The sequence below is a fragment of the Oryzias latipes genome, chromosome 19 (genome assembly GCF_002234675.1).
Source record: "Oryzias latipes chromosome 19, ASM223467v1".
Classification (NCBI taxonomy): Eukaryota; Metazoa; Chordata; class Actinopteri; order Beloniformes; family Adrianichthyidae; genus Oryzias; species Oryzias latipes.
The window spans coordinates 4,847,057-4,860,521 of NC_019877.2; the positions used below are offsets into that span (position 1 = coordinate 4,847,057).

The 13,465-nt window shown below is 38.6% G+C and overlaps 1 protein-coding gene across 2 annotated transcripts in view; it reads left to right on the top strand.

Moving 5' to 3' along the window:
• The window catches only part of LOC101167570 (zinc finger protein 385D), a 52,249-nt gene extending 40,169 nt beyond the window's left edge, over positions 1–12,080 (top strand). For both annotated transcript variants that reach the window (XM_004078277.4, XM_020710288.2), the window contains 7 exons: positions 1,604–1,752; positions 3,097–3,204; positions 5,181–5,358; positions 7,438–7,788; positions 7,883–8,085; positions 8,212–8,310; positions 10,339–12,080. In XM_004078277.4, coding sequence (XP_004078325.2) covers positions 1,604–1,752; positions 3,097–3,204; positions 5,181–5,358; positions 7,438–7,788; positions 7,883–8,085; positions 8,212–8,310; positions 10,339–10,566 — 1,316 coding nt within the window. In that variant the 3' untranslated portion in view covers positions 10,567–12,080. The remainder of the gene's footprint in view (positions 1–1,603; positions 1,753–3,096; positions 3,205–5,180; positions 5,359–7,437; positions 7,789–7,882; positions 8,086–8,211; positions 8,311–10,338) is intronic.
• Positions 12,081–13,465: the final 1,385 nt, after the last annotated feature.

Genomic DNA, 13,465 nt, shown 5'->3' on the forward strand with positions numbered 1-13,465 from the left:
TAAAGGCAAAATCCAAGCCTGAAATATGCTACAAACTTTTTTTTTTAGGCATATTCCTCTGGTAATTAAAAATATCTTTCAGAAAGAGTTTTCAGTCTTAAAAAAGGCATATTAATACACCTTTTCCTTCCAAATATATCCTATTTTCAGCGCCTCCACAGTCCCACTCTCTATTTCTAGAACTTAATCATCTTAAAGTAAGACAGGAATTATACTTTTTACATGTATATATTTATACGTCAACTGAATTCAAATAAACATTCAAGCAAGTTAACAGTTGGACCTTTGTTTTGTTTTTTTACATTTGAGAACACCACAATAGTTAGCATAGTGGTTAAAAAAATTAGATTAACGTGATAAAATATCCCACTAATTTGTCTGTAATTAATTAACTTGATAGTTTGACAACCCACATTTTGATTTATGTGGCCTAAAATTATGAGTCCTATGAAACTGTCCAGTCTCCCTCAATCAAGCAAGTCTATTTTTGGACCTCTCAGCGTCAAATTAAATTCTACCTAAAATAATAAGTGAAAAAAAGCTTATTTCATTGAAGATATTGCTAAAAGAAATGTTTTGAAGATTAAATGACTCAACATTTAAATTTGGGCTGATACAACAAGATATTCTGGATTAATTATTAAGTTGTTGTATCTCAGTGAAAAATTACTAGTGTTATACTCCCATTTGAGTCTAGGGGTACAGCGAGGGGCATAACATAAAAAGTAAAGGTTTGGCCATCAAATTGACTGTAACAAAAACACCAGAACAAATGTCTCCATAAAAATATAAAAAATGTATTTACAAATAAACAAACAACAATCAACAAGAACTAAGAGTGAAGCAAAAAGGCTTCAGGGTGAACCAAGGCCAAAAAATTTACAAAGTATAAAACAAAGTGCAACACAAACTGAAACAGATACAGAAGGAGATGGAGATGGACATGGACATGGACATGGACATGGACATGGACATGGAGATGGAGATGGAGATGGAGATGGAGATGGAGATGGAAATGGAGATGGAAATGGAGATGGAAATGGAGATGGAAATGGAAATGGAGATGGAAATGGAGATGGAAATGGAGATGGAAATGGAGATGGAAATGGACATGGACATGGAGAAGAGCGCCAAGCTACAATGGAGACTGGTTGCAGCCAAGCTCCCTCTTCACAGGCTGGAGGTCCAAATGGTGCTTTTAAAGACTGCCTCCATCAGCTTGGGTCCAAATGGAGGCCACACCCCTCCCAGCACCCCTGAAAATAATCACACATGGACATACACACACAAAGATCCACAAAAACCACAGAAGTCCCACTCTGATATAAAAGAAAAAACACAAAACACAGAACAAACAGAACAAAACCAAATACGGACACAGCTAATAATTCTAGAAATTTGACAAAAATACTTGGTAAGATTTTGTGTTTTTGCAGTATATTGTGTTCGTCTGTGAGTCACATAAAGCTTTAGTGTCTATTGATCTATTGAATGAGCTTGTTTAAAGGAGATGTGCACCGTTATAAACCTTTAAGCTTAAAATGAAGGTTTTGTGTCATAAGGGCTGCAGCCTGTGTCTTTAAAGTGATTGTCTTTGCTCTAGGTGCACTGCCCCAGAAACAAGTCCACCCACTCCTGAGCGCCCTGCCTCTGCCGGGCCGAGCCCTTCAACCACAGTCCCAGCTGGAGCACTTTCTGCCTCTCAGGGTCAACGGCTCCTCGCCGCTCAGCCTCTTCCCCAATTTCAACACCGTAAGACACAAAAAGGCTTTTCTTCATTCACACACCCAGTCCAAGTCAGAGCTTGAAATGCTACCACCAGATTGTTTTTGGTTTGTCTTTCATTTTATTTCTCCACTGTTCTGTAGCGTGAAATCAAACAATTCAGAAGAAAGTGAAAGTCCCTGAATGCCTGCTCCTTTAATAAAAACTGAAGGTCAACAGTTGAGGAGGTTTGAGATGAAGTTTGGGATGTTTCATGAAATCTGCTGATACTTTGCTTCACAGCTAAAAACAAGCCAGCAACATTGAAGTTGAACAAATGTCATAACAAGAAAAACATTTTTTGATGTTTTATCATTTTTGTATTTATCTTTAAAAGTCGGATGAATCTGAAGTTGGTGTCTGTTTATTAGCGTCCACTTTGACGTTTAAGTGAAAACCTATTTTACATTTTAATAGGCCTTACATGAAACCTAGAGCAGAACGTTTAAACCAACTGCAGATGTTTTACAGAGAACAAAAATTCAATAAAACAAAATTTCTGGATTTTGCAAGTTGTTTCTGATTTGAGAAAACTTGTGAAAGTAAAGAATTTTCTTTCAGGAAGGTCACAGGGCTGCCGGAGCTTATCCCCTCCGCTCGTGGGCGAATGCAGAGTGCATCCTAGACAGGTCGCAAGTCTGTCGCAGTGCCACAAATCACACACACTCACATTCACACATATTTATAGAGTGTCCAATTAACCTAAAATGCATGTTTTGGGACGGTGGGAGGAAGCCAGAGTCCCCGGAGAAAACCAACGCATGCATGGGAGAACATGCAAACTCCACACAGAAAGGTCTCCCATTGCTGTTCTGTTTCAGGTCACCCAGCCGGGACTTGAACCGGGGGGCCTATTTGCTGTGAGGCAAGAGCGCTAACCACTGCACTTTATTTTGGAAATTTCTTCTATCTGCTGTGGATTGCTATGTACCAATGCATGCATCATGTTATTTACAGTTTTTTAAAGATACATTTTCCACTTTTTTATCTGGACTGGACAAAAGACCACACAAACTGAGTCTTATCTTAGTGCTTTATTCTACTTTAGTAAAAAATCCTAGATGGGATTGAAAACAAATATCTTTCAAACTTTTTTATACTTCAAAAGCCTTGAAGATGTTGAAACATTTACATTTAGAAGCTTTGAATTGAGATTGCACTTATGTTCAAAGTGTAACAACAATGTTTTTGTGCTTTCAATTAAGCAGTTATTTTTATTTCATCAGTCAGGTTTTTAATGTAATTTATGGTAAAATGTGTCAAACATCTTTGAATAATAAAACACACCAAACGGCATCCGCATGCTTACAGTTATGATGCTTTGCCTTGTAGATGGACCCGATTCAGAAGGCTGTGATAAACCACACTTTTGGCTTGGCTCAACCCAAGAGGAAACCCATAATATCATGTAACATCTGCCATCTACGCTTTAACTCTACTGTGAGTATATCGCTTCCGTTATTTCCTTTCATTCACGCCAAGGGTGTTTGTTTTTAACCAACTCATCTCCTCAGTTAGTCTTTATTTGGAAAGATTTGAAAGCTACTTTGATCTCTGGTGCTGACCAAAAAAGGAACCAGCTGAAAAGCAAAGTTCTGCCACAGTTCATTAACTATGTGAATGCCCAGAATTTTTGATGCTACACACAGGGTCACAATTGGAAAAGCTCTTCTAAATAAACAAATAAACACTTTCTCTTGCAGTGGAAGCAGTTTGTTGTTTTTGGAAACATAAATCCATTCATCACAACTTTTAGTTTGGTCAAGTTGTTGGTCTTTGAAGAGTTTGAGTCGCTTGAATCAAGACCAAGTGAAGCCTCACAGTCTCCAGGGTCTTTGTGAAGAGAGGACCTAGTGCTTGACTTGAAATCTAGTCGTGCACATGAATGTAGCATGATACACAGTACGCTAGTATGCAAAGGAAGCATTTGTCAAAAATCACTGAATGCTCAGTGCACTGACTAACATTCAACTTAGCCAAAGGGGCTTTGCATACCCTTTGGTCTGCCCCTTATTTCCAGCAGCACCGTTTGATCCTCATGCGTTTTGTTTGTTCAGTCATTCAAAGCTTTATTGAATGCACAATAGCTGGATGGACAATGTGAATGTGACACTGGTTTTGATCATTTGTGGAAAGGAAAATGATCCTGTGGCTTTGTGTTATGCCAGATGTTTGAAGAAAATTCATGTTTTTCTTAGACATTTGAAGCATCTCGTCGGATTCAAAAATTTCTGGTTGTACTTTTTCAAAATCACCCCATTTTGACTAGGAAAGTGCACTTTGCTTATCCCTATCCAATATCTCCTTGAATCAGTTCTGATTGCCCTTTCTGAAAAAAATGTTTCAAATCAGAACAGAGTTATTTTAGGGTTTGCAGGGATTGTAGAAAATCAACTCCATATCATAGTGTGTGGAAATATATTGTAGCAAGAAATGTAGCCCAGAAAAAACGGAAATCTGGGTATGTTACCTTTAAAGGTAGTGTCTGATTTTGACAGTAATTTTAGAATGTTATGACTAAAAACTGTTTTAAAGCCTTTTTTTTGCTAAAGAACCTTTTTTAATAGCCATCTGTTGAAAACTACTACAAGAAATTGGTAAGACAGAATTCATTTTTTCATGAAATACTTCTAGGTGAGTTATTGCTAAATATTAAAACAATAAAGCATAAAATGAGTTTTAAAAAATTACTGAATATTTCTTATTTATAAAGCATTTTACAATACCACTGGGGTACCAAAGAATTTGAGAAATAAACAAAAGAGATAAGATTAAACATTTACGGCACATTAAGTGTTTTTCAGAAAGATTTTGATCTAGAACCTGAAAAACAAAAGATTGGGTAAGCCCTAGCAGAAGCAGACTTATGCATAGCAGAAAATAGCCACTTTTGATGGTAAAATAATACTTGTTTGCAAATTAACATTAATACATTAGCCGACGCTAATCGTTATTAAAACCACAGATGCAGCATATGTTTCTGTGAAACCTGTTCAGCTATTTTATCAGCTATCTAAAGTCATTCTTGGATTCCACATCTCCATGCATTTGTCCTCTCTCCATCCCTTTTTGAGGAGAAGGGACAGAGATTATTGTGCGTCCCAGCATGATGGACACAGGCCATTTTATGTCAGAACAAATCAGGGGAAAGAGGAGAGTTCTGAGGCCAAATGACGCTCCATCATGAAAATGTTTTTTGCAAAAGCAGCGATGCACAATTTTTCCTTTAACTCTATGGAAGCATGTTAAGCCAAAGCAACGAAACAGATGGAAGAGCACTGATTTCATGCTGTTCATGACAAATGCAATCAGCTGCCCTGTGGATAAAATGTACTGGTGCCCTCTGCTTGTTGTGCTTTTGTGTGCATGTGTGTGTGTGTGTGTGTGTGTGTGTGTGTGTGCATGTGTGACACTAGATCCAAGCTGAGGCCCACTACAAAGGTCACAAGCATGCTCGCAAGTTAAAAGCCTTGGAGACTCAGAGGACGCGGCAGAAGAACGGACGCAGTCAGTCCACAACAGGAAGAGACAAGGAGGAAAGCTTGATGGGAGGAGAAGCAGTGTCCACAGACTCACAGCTAGAAGATGAGACAGGTACTAGTTTCATTTTTAAGGCTTGCCACTCTGCTGCTTTATTACCAGTTATTATCTGTTCTTTCAGTGGCTCTGGCACATAGATAATTACACCAATCAGCCACGGACACTATACTGGCTGGAAAGCCCTTAAATAAATCGGAGATGTGGAGGTGTTAGATTCTGGGAGTTTAATTGAATATTATCTTATCTATTTTTAAATGGTCAAAAAAAAGTTCAAATTTGAGTCCATTACAGCTATAAAATCTGTGGAATTTTTCCACATTTTCTTTATAACTTTGTGATGTTTTTCCAGCTGTAGTGCTCCAGCAGTGACTTTACTCGGTTAATCCACCGGCTCTTTTCTTTTATTCCTCTTTGTCTGATGTTTTCCCCCGCTATTGATCCTCTCATTTTCTTGAGGCTCCATCCGTTCTCTTATATACATAATGATAAGCTCGTTACATTCTGTGGTTGCCATGGTTGTTGATTGATGGTGACAGAGGGAGCTTCAGCAGATTAGCCGTCAAATGACATAGAGGCAAGAGGACAAAGCCGAAGTGATTGAGATGGCAGATAAAAAGAAAAAATATGAACATTTAGGACGTAGAAAATAGGAAAGATAGGCAGGGCACAAAGGGGTCAGGTCAACCTTATATTACTAAAATGTCACACTACTAAAATTATTTGTAAATTCATCCTTTTTTACTTAAAGATCTATTTAATAAAATTACAAATATATTTTACAGGCCTAAAAATTGCAGGAGAAAATGTTTTATATAGCAGAAATATTTATAATTTATAATATCTTACAACAAACATATTGGGTTTTTTTTTGAAATCAGGAGAATTTTGCCTGTTTTTTTTTCATAATTAAAGCTCAAATAGGATATTTTTTTCAAGAATTTTAGACATCAAGCAAACTTGTGCTCTTAGAAGATTCATTTGAAGACAAAGCAACTGCAAACATGACCATAAACCTTATTAACAATTGAAGGAACTTGAGAGTACAAGAAAGTTTGTATTTGATTGAATCTTTTTAGAGTTGCGTTGGGAATCTGACCTTGCTGGAATTCCAGCCCTGTCCAACTGGGTAAAAGTCTGTGGAAGACTGAGGAGAACTCGCTCAAGTAATCTGGTTGAAGACAAACTTCATTGAAAATTGTGTTTTTTGGTGCTTTTCTTGTGTTCTTGTGTCATTTTTTCTGATGGAGGAGGACAAATCTAAAGAAATGTATGCTTAAAATTGGATTTCTGAGTAGTTTTTTATTCAAATGGTTGTGAATCAGGAGCAAACAAAAGAACGCAGTTTGAAAAAGATCGTAGGAAATACGCTGGGCGGACCACAAACTTCATGCTTCACTCCGATCTGATGCATCCACTAGTAGACGACTAGATCCATGTATGTCTTGGTTTTCCTCGTCTGAGCCGGAATCTGTCTCTGTCTACGGATGGATGGCGCAAATATTGTTCACCATTTTTGTTGCACCTGTAATGTCAGGGAAGGGTTGTGAGGCCCTATAAGCTAGTGGGAGGGCCTGTAAACAGAGAGCTGTCAGCATGGAGAGGGGAAGGGGCGGGGTTGCTCCACATCAATCGTCCCGCCCACAACTCAGAAGTGAAGTTTTAACTAACTTTTGCCGGTCTGCAGAAACTATGTCCTACAACAATGTTTTTGTTTTTTGTTTGAATACAGCATAATGATAATTAAAAGACCACTGGGAACGCTTTGAAAAAGGATTTTATATGGGGTCCTAAACTTTGCTTTTCCTGGGTTTTGTTGCTTCTTTAATGTCATCCAAACCAGCATCATGTGACCAAGGTATCGATGATCTGGTTTCCACAACTAGATTTCTGACAGGGAAACCACTTTCTCTAAAATGGTTTGAAATGACAGACAGCTGACGAGCCTCTGGATGAGTTTTTGACCCCAGCCATATATAGATGTGCAGGTTTGTTTAAGTTTCTGAGAAATCAGGGGTTGGAGGTGTAGAAATCTGGTCACAGTTACACTAGTAAAGCTTTAAGATGATTTTTTGTGCTTGTTAAGGCTGGTAATTTATTGTTTATTTTTCTTGTATGTTTTATTTCTCTATTCAGGTTCTAGTCCCTCATCTCTACTTCTACCTGAAAACTCCTCTACAGGAGCCAGTCCGACTTCACAGGCCTCCCCCACAGACTCCCTTCTTCCCACCTCTCCTCCTTCTCCACAAGTCGCCCCCAGCTCTCAACTTTGTGATGGACCTTCAGATGGTCCTCAGGCAGAAGGTTGCAGCCCGACCACCAGTGCAGGGCTGCAGTCGGACGCTCTGCAAAACTGCATGGGAGACGAAGATGCAGCAGATCAGGTGGAGAAGGTTAAGGAGGCCAAAAGCAACAAAAAGCACATCCACTGTCCGACATGTAAAGTGACCGTCAACTCCAGCTCCCAGCTGGAGGCTCATTGCAGCGGTATTTACATTAAGTCACTTTCCTTTTGATTATATCAACTCTTACTTTTGCACTTCTGTAACATTTTCCCCTCCTGTTTGTTTGGTTGCGTCAGGGTCTAAACACAGACAGATGCTCAGTGGTCAGAGAAACTGCCAATCAAATCGCAGGTTCAAGATGCCGCTATCGCCGAGACCCAAATGTCGAATTAAACACCGACCAGGCAGCAAAGGCAGAGCAGTGGTTGGTGTTACCAAGCAGGGTTTTCACTGTGAACTGTGCCAAGTGTCTGTTAACTCTGAGACACAGCTGAAGCAGGTACCAACATCTTTTTATTCTGTTGATTTCTTTGAACCAAAATGTCCTGTTCACAACGTGGTCTTAGTTGGTTGTGCATTCAGAGCTGTCTCACAGACTCCCGAAAAATCTTGTTTTCTTTTTTAGCACATGAACAGCAGGAGACACAAAGAGCGTTTGGCTGGGAAGCCTGTCAAGACCAAGTTTACACCCATCAATAAACTCTACCCTAATGCTTTCTTAGCGGTGAGAATCTCTGTTTCTGTCTCCATCACACATAACTTGACCTTTTTTTCCCCTCAAAACACCTAATCATTTAAAAAAAAAAAACTTTTAACAGAAACAGTTTAGACAGAAACACATCATGTCCATTGATCAGACAAACCACTAACGTGAATTAAATCATGTTGGTGGAATTCTGTGTTTCTGTCCACACTCACCTCAATATAGCTTGTTTTGTTTTTGTATTTTTGAAGTGCAACTATCTGCAAACTTAGATCAAATTAAAAGAAAATGTTCATCATAACTGTCATCAGTGAACGTCTGACTGCTTGATATAACAGTGAAAGAATTAGCAGGAACATGTTCATTGTCTTTTTTGTGCTTTTTTTGCTCATTTCAGGCAATTCTGCCCCCAAATGAGCAGCTCTTGTAACTCCAGGATGTTTCAAGGCGTTTTCCATCTTGTTGATAGTGACAGCAAACTATAGCCTTAGTCACAATTGCCCTCAAAGGTAGACGTGTTGTCTACGGGGCAAAAATGGGCAAACCTGTACGGAGTGGTACCCACAAAATTACTATGGCGTAGACAGTTCGGTGAGCCCATAGAGCGAAAACATTCATGCACATTTTTCTCCACGGACATGCGGTCAACAGGTCAGGAGTTACGGAACATGTAAAGGTGAAGTAGGTGAGACGCAGGCACGTCTTACTGATTTTTTTGTAGTCCCCCCCCCAAACTCTGTGTATTGTGCAAAAGGTCTGACACTGCGGTTAAAGTGATGAGTGTGCACTCGTTGCGCACAGCCTGATTGTCAAAAGGAAGAAATCAGTCAATCAGAAGCTGCGTTTCCATTACATATGTGCGCAAAATTCTAGAAATGTTGAAAAAATACAATTTTGCAATTACACTGTCTCCATTAAATCGTAATTATGTGAATAAACACAAAACCAAGTAGCGCAAAAAGTCATTCAAAAACACGGTGATGATTGTGAACAATACTTTGACTTCCATTCAAATTTCTGCCACGGCACTAGCGCTCATCATCATCTATCAAAGGAGCCGTCGGCGTCTTAGTCAGGCCATGGAGCGGCGAAGCTCCATACACGTGGGAGTGCCTATGGATGAGGTGATTCTGGGAAATTATGGTTGGTGATTTTACTGAGGAGCTGTGGTTCTAACTATTCCGCATGACACGCTCAACTTCTGCTGTAGGATGCTGTGGGATCCCTTTGGGCGCCCGCTTTGCAGGGCCCAAGGCAGCCAGTGGTATCCACTTGTTAGTCACTTGACTCGTTTAATTTGAAAAAAGTGTTTTCATTGCAGTTCCGTGAAATGTCAATTTCTATAAGCCTCAAAAACCACCTCCTCCATGATAATTGCAATTTTTCTTTTTTAATATTGTGTTTCCATTAGTCAAATTTATTATCCTGAATCCAAACTGTGCAATGTCATAGTCAATGGAAATGCAGCTAGTGTGATGATTGTGTGTTTATCCTATGGGCATTTACGTATCACCTGCACATCTGGTGTGTGTAGTATTTGCGTGCGGTCATTAAGGAGTCAGTATGCACACCTCACTAACGACTATAGAGTGTTGTTGAAGGGCAACGTTTGACAGCATGACCTGTACATTGTAAGTGCGTGCAGCTTACATTAGCCTTACGAATACTTAACGAAATACTTACGAAACGCACGACAGTCGTACGTTCCATTTTCACGACGTCCTTGAAGGTGGCCGTACGAGCCTCAGGAGAACTGGAAGACACACCTGCTAATGAGGGTGCTCCCCTCTACAACCCTCCACAAGTCCAGAAAACCTGCACCTGCAAGCATCAACCCCCGTACAGGGGCATGTGACTAAGGCCTGAATTTTTATGGTAGACCCACCCAATGAATGAAAGCTCCCCCAAATGATCCCTGGGATCTTTATAAATAATGTAAAATATTAGCATCATCACCTGCTAATCTGGAAGATGCCTTGAAATATAAACTTAGTGGTTTTGTGCTTGTTGAGTTGTTAAACTGAATATGTTTGTGGTCTTTGGTTGCAGACTAAAGTGGCCCTGCAGAAGCATCTGTCCAAAGTGCTTCCTGCGGGGCTTCTGAGCAGCCCACTCAGTCCTGCTTTGTGCAACATGGCATCTGGACCTTTAGCGCTGAGGCTGCCCCCTGGTCTTCCAGCAATTATTCAGGGTCCCCTCATCAGCACGGCACTCTTTAGACCGGCTCCAGGACCTTTGAGAGCCACGCATACACCTGTGATCTTTGCTCCTTATTAACAACAAGCACAATTCATTTTAGCCTTACAGAGGAATTCATGTTTTGGGCTGCTTGTGACATTATATGGGTGTTGTACAGTCACAATGAGGACAACACGAAAACTGTATCCTCAGTCCTCTGAGGCGGATTGGGATTTCACCCTCTGAGTACCGTACTTTTTTCCCTAAAAATGGATGGACCATTTTCCAAAAAGATGTTAACTCCTGATGTTTGGACCTCTCAGCAAGCCATACTCATGAAAGATTTTTTTTATTATTGCCATTATTAAAGATAAACATGTAATGTTTTCTTTTTTGCAACAAATGTATTTAATTGTTTAACGTTTATGCTTTTTTTGTGTAAAAACAAAAACATAAGCTTTATTTTCCATAACAGAACAATCTACCCATTTATAATCTGTACTTCTTTCCTGGAAGACAGAAAACTGCCTGGAAATGGATGACAGTCCATCATAAGGCCACATACTGACAACAACACATGTTATAAACTTTCCTCAGGAACCATTTTAGATTGCACATTTTGGGTTGGAGAATTTCAGAGAAAACCCAAGCATGCACAAAAGAACCATGGAATCTTAATGGAAAGTATTTCTATGAGACTTTCCCTTTTGAGAGATGACAACACTACCCACCACACCGCCATGCAGGACCATGAAATCCACCAAACTGCATTAAAACCCACAAACTTTTTTATTTCCATCAGCCTTCTGAAAAGGCCAATTTACATGCATCTCTGACAGAAGTCGTGTGTTTTGTGCTGTCATCTAAAACGCTTTTATCCAAAGTTCTTGTGCCACTATTGTGACTTCATTCATCGATCTCTGTGTGAAATGTGACAATCAACCACCATGCTGATGTAGATTTTGATTTGGTAACTGGTTAAACGTAAATCTAATGTGTAAAATGAGATGATTTAATAATAAAAAACAAATGTTTTTATGCTATATTCCCTTAATTTGAGTAATCATAATCTGTTTTCAGTTCTTAGCTTAGTACATTAATACAAAGGATCAATTTTTGTCACTATAAACATGAAAAACACTTTTCTGCTGATTTTCTGCCTTTAAGGAAACATTAGTAAAAAAATAGCGCATAAAAAGAAATTAAATTGTCATTACACAGAAACACAGCATGTCTTCATGGGAGAAATCCAAACTAATAAACACAAAACTTCTCTTATTTTTGATGCTCATAAAACTAAACTGGGTGTGAATCAATTAGAACATAAAGAGAACATTTTTATTCAGTTTGTGCAATATCAGAGAAAAAATTACCTTTGTTTACTGTTCACAGACTTTTTACCGCATCAAATGTTATATTAATGAAGTACTTTAAAAAATATGTACTTCTGTTGTTTTTTTTCCTGTTCCACATGGCTCACCTGAAGCAATACATCTTTTAAGCATTGTCTGATAAAATTTATTGTGTATTTATTCCAATAATGTAAAATATAAAATGCTTAAAAAATGGGAATTCTGCATTAAATTTAAACTCATACAGAGTACTTTTTTTTTTAAAACGTGGCTGTTTTCCTTAAAGTGGATGAATGTGTTGCTTTCCGTTCACTACAATTATATATATTAGGTTATAAAGTCATTATTATACGTCTGATCAAAAACCATTGCACTAATGAACATTTTACACTCTGAATTTGATACTGATTCTTGCTTGAAAAAAGGTTCGTATTTAAGTATTGGTATGTAATTTATGTGTTAGTGAGCAAAGGTTCCAGTACAATGGCTCCTTCTAGCAATCTAATGTCTTTTTTAGTGAGAAACAATTCCATTCTTTAGTCAAAAAAGTTACATTGAGCAGAAATTGCTTTAGTTTAACACGTCACAGTTTAAGAAATCCGGTTGAATAGTTACGTCCACCTTCTGCAACAATCTGGTGAAGTTGGGTTTGAAGCAATTTATTCAATCTATGACCATGAATGACTAGAAGTAAAAAGGCCAATTTAGTTTGACCAAAGCTGCAGATTAAAAAGTGAAAGTTACTTAATGATAAATCAGTGCCCTCTGGTGGTGTTTTGTGTTAGAGACCAGTGTGTGCCAGCCAAGCAAGATAACATCAGACTGCTATATTTCACATTGATTTACATTATTTCAATTCTCTTGTAAAAAGGCAGTGTTCTTTACAAATGTGTGGCAATGCAGAAAATATAAATAAAGTTGTAAGCAACAATAGACGTCCTTCACCATGACAACAAAGTACAAACAGTCAATCAAAAGGCTTAGATTTGAATTACCTGTTTGTGCTAAACAGGCTTTTCCACGTTTTTGGCTTCTTGGGAGCACCTATTGTGTATAAAGTGAGGTAAATATGTTTAAAAGCGCTATGCAAGTGAATTCATCTTCTAAATCCACTTAATGTCTTATGAGGTCATGGCGTTGCTGGAGCCTTTCCCAGCTACTTTTGGGCAAAGGAGGCAGCGTAGATTTAGCGTCTAAATGATCCAAGGAGTTATTTTGTCTTAGGCTATTTCTCTTATATGATGTCCTATAGCAAATATCTAATTATCCAAAGTTTGATACGTCTTTGTATGAATGTATGAATAGTTATTGTATTGTTTTGTGCATTGTCCCTTGATTGTTTGAAACAAACCATTTAAAATAAAAAATCAAATCAAACTGCATCACTGGGAGGACCACCCAACAGTGATTGAAAAGAACCATGTGGAGTTTAAAACAAGAATTCAGATACTCTTAGACTGGGGCTGCAAGACCACACCCTGGAATCAAGCCCTGAATTGCCAGACTTACTTGGAATCTAACTTGGCTTAACTATAATGAACTTCATGGGTTCCTCGTCCAGGATGAACCTGAGCTTGGTTGAAACTTAGTTTAACAGGTTGGTAAAAAAGTACTAATTGAATTTAGATGGGGTCAAATTGAAGCAC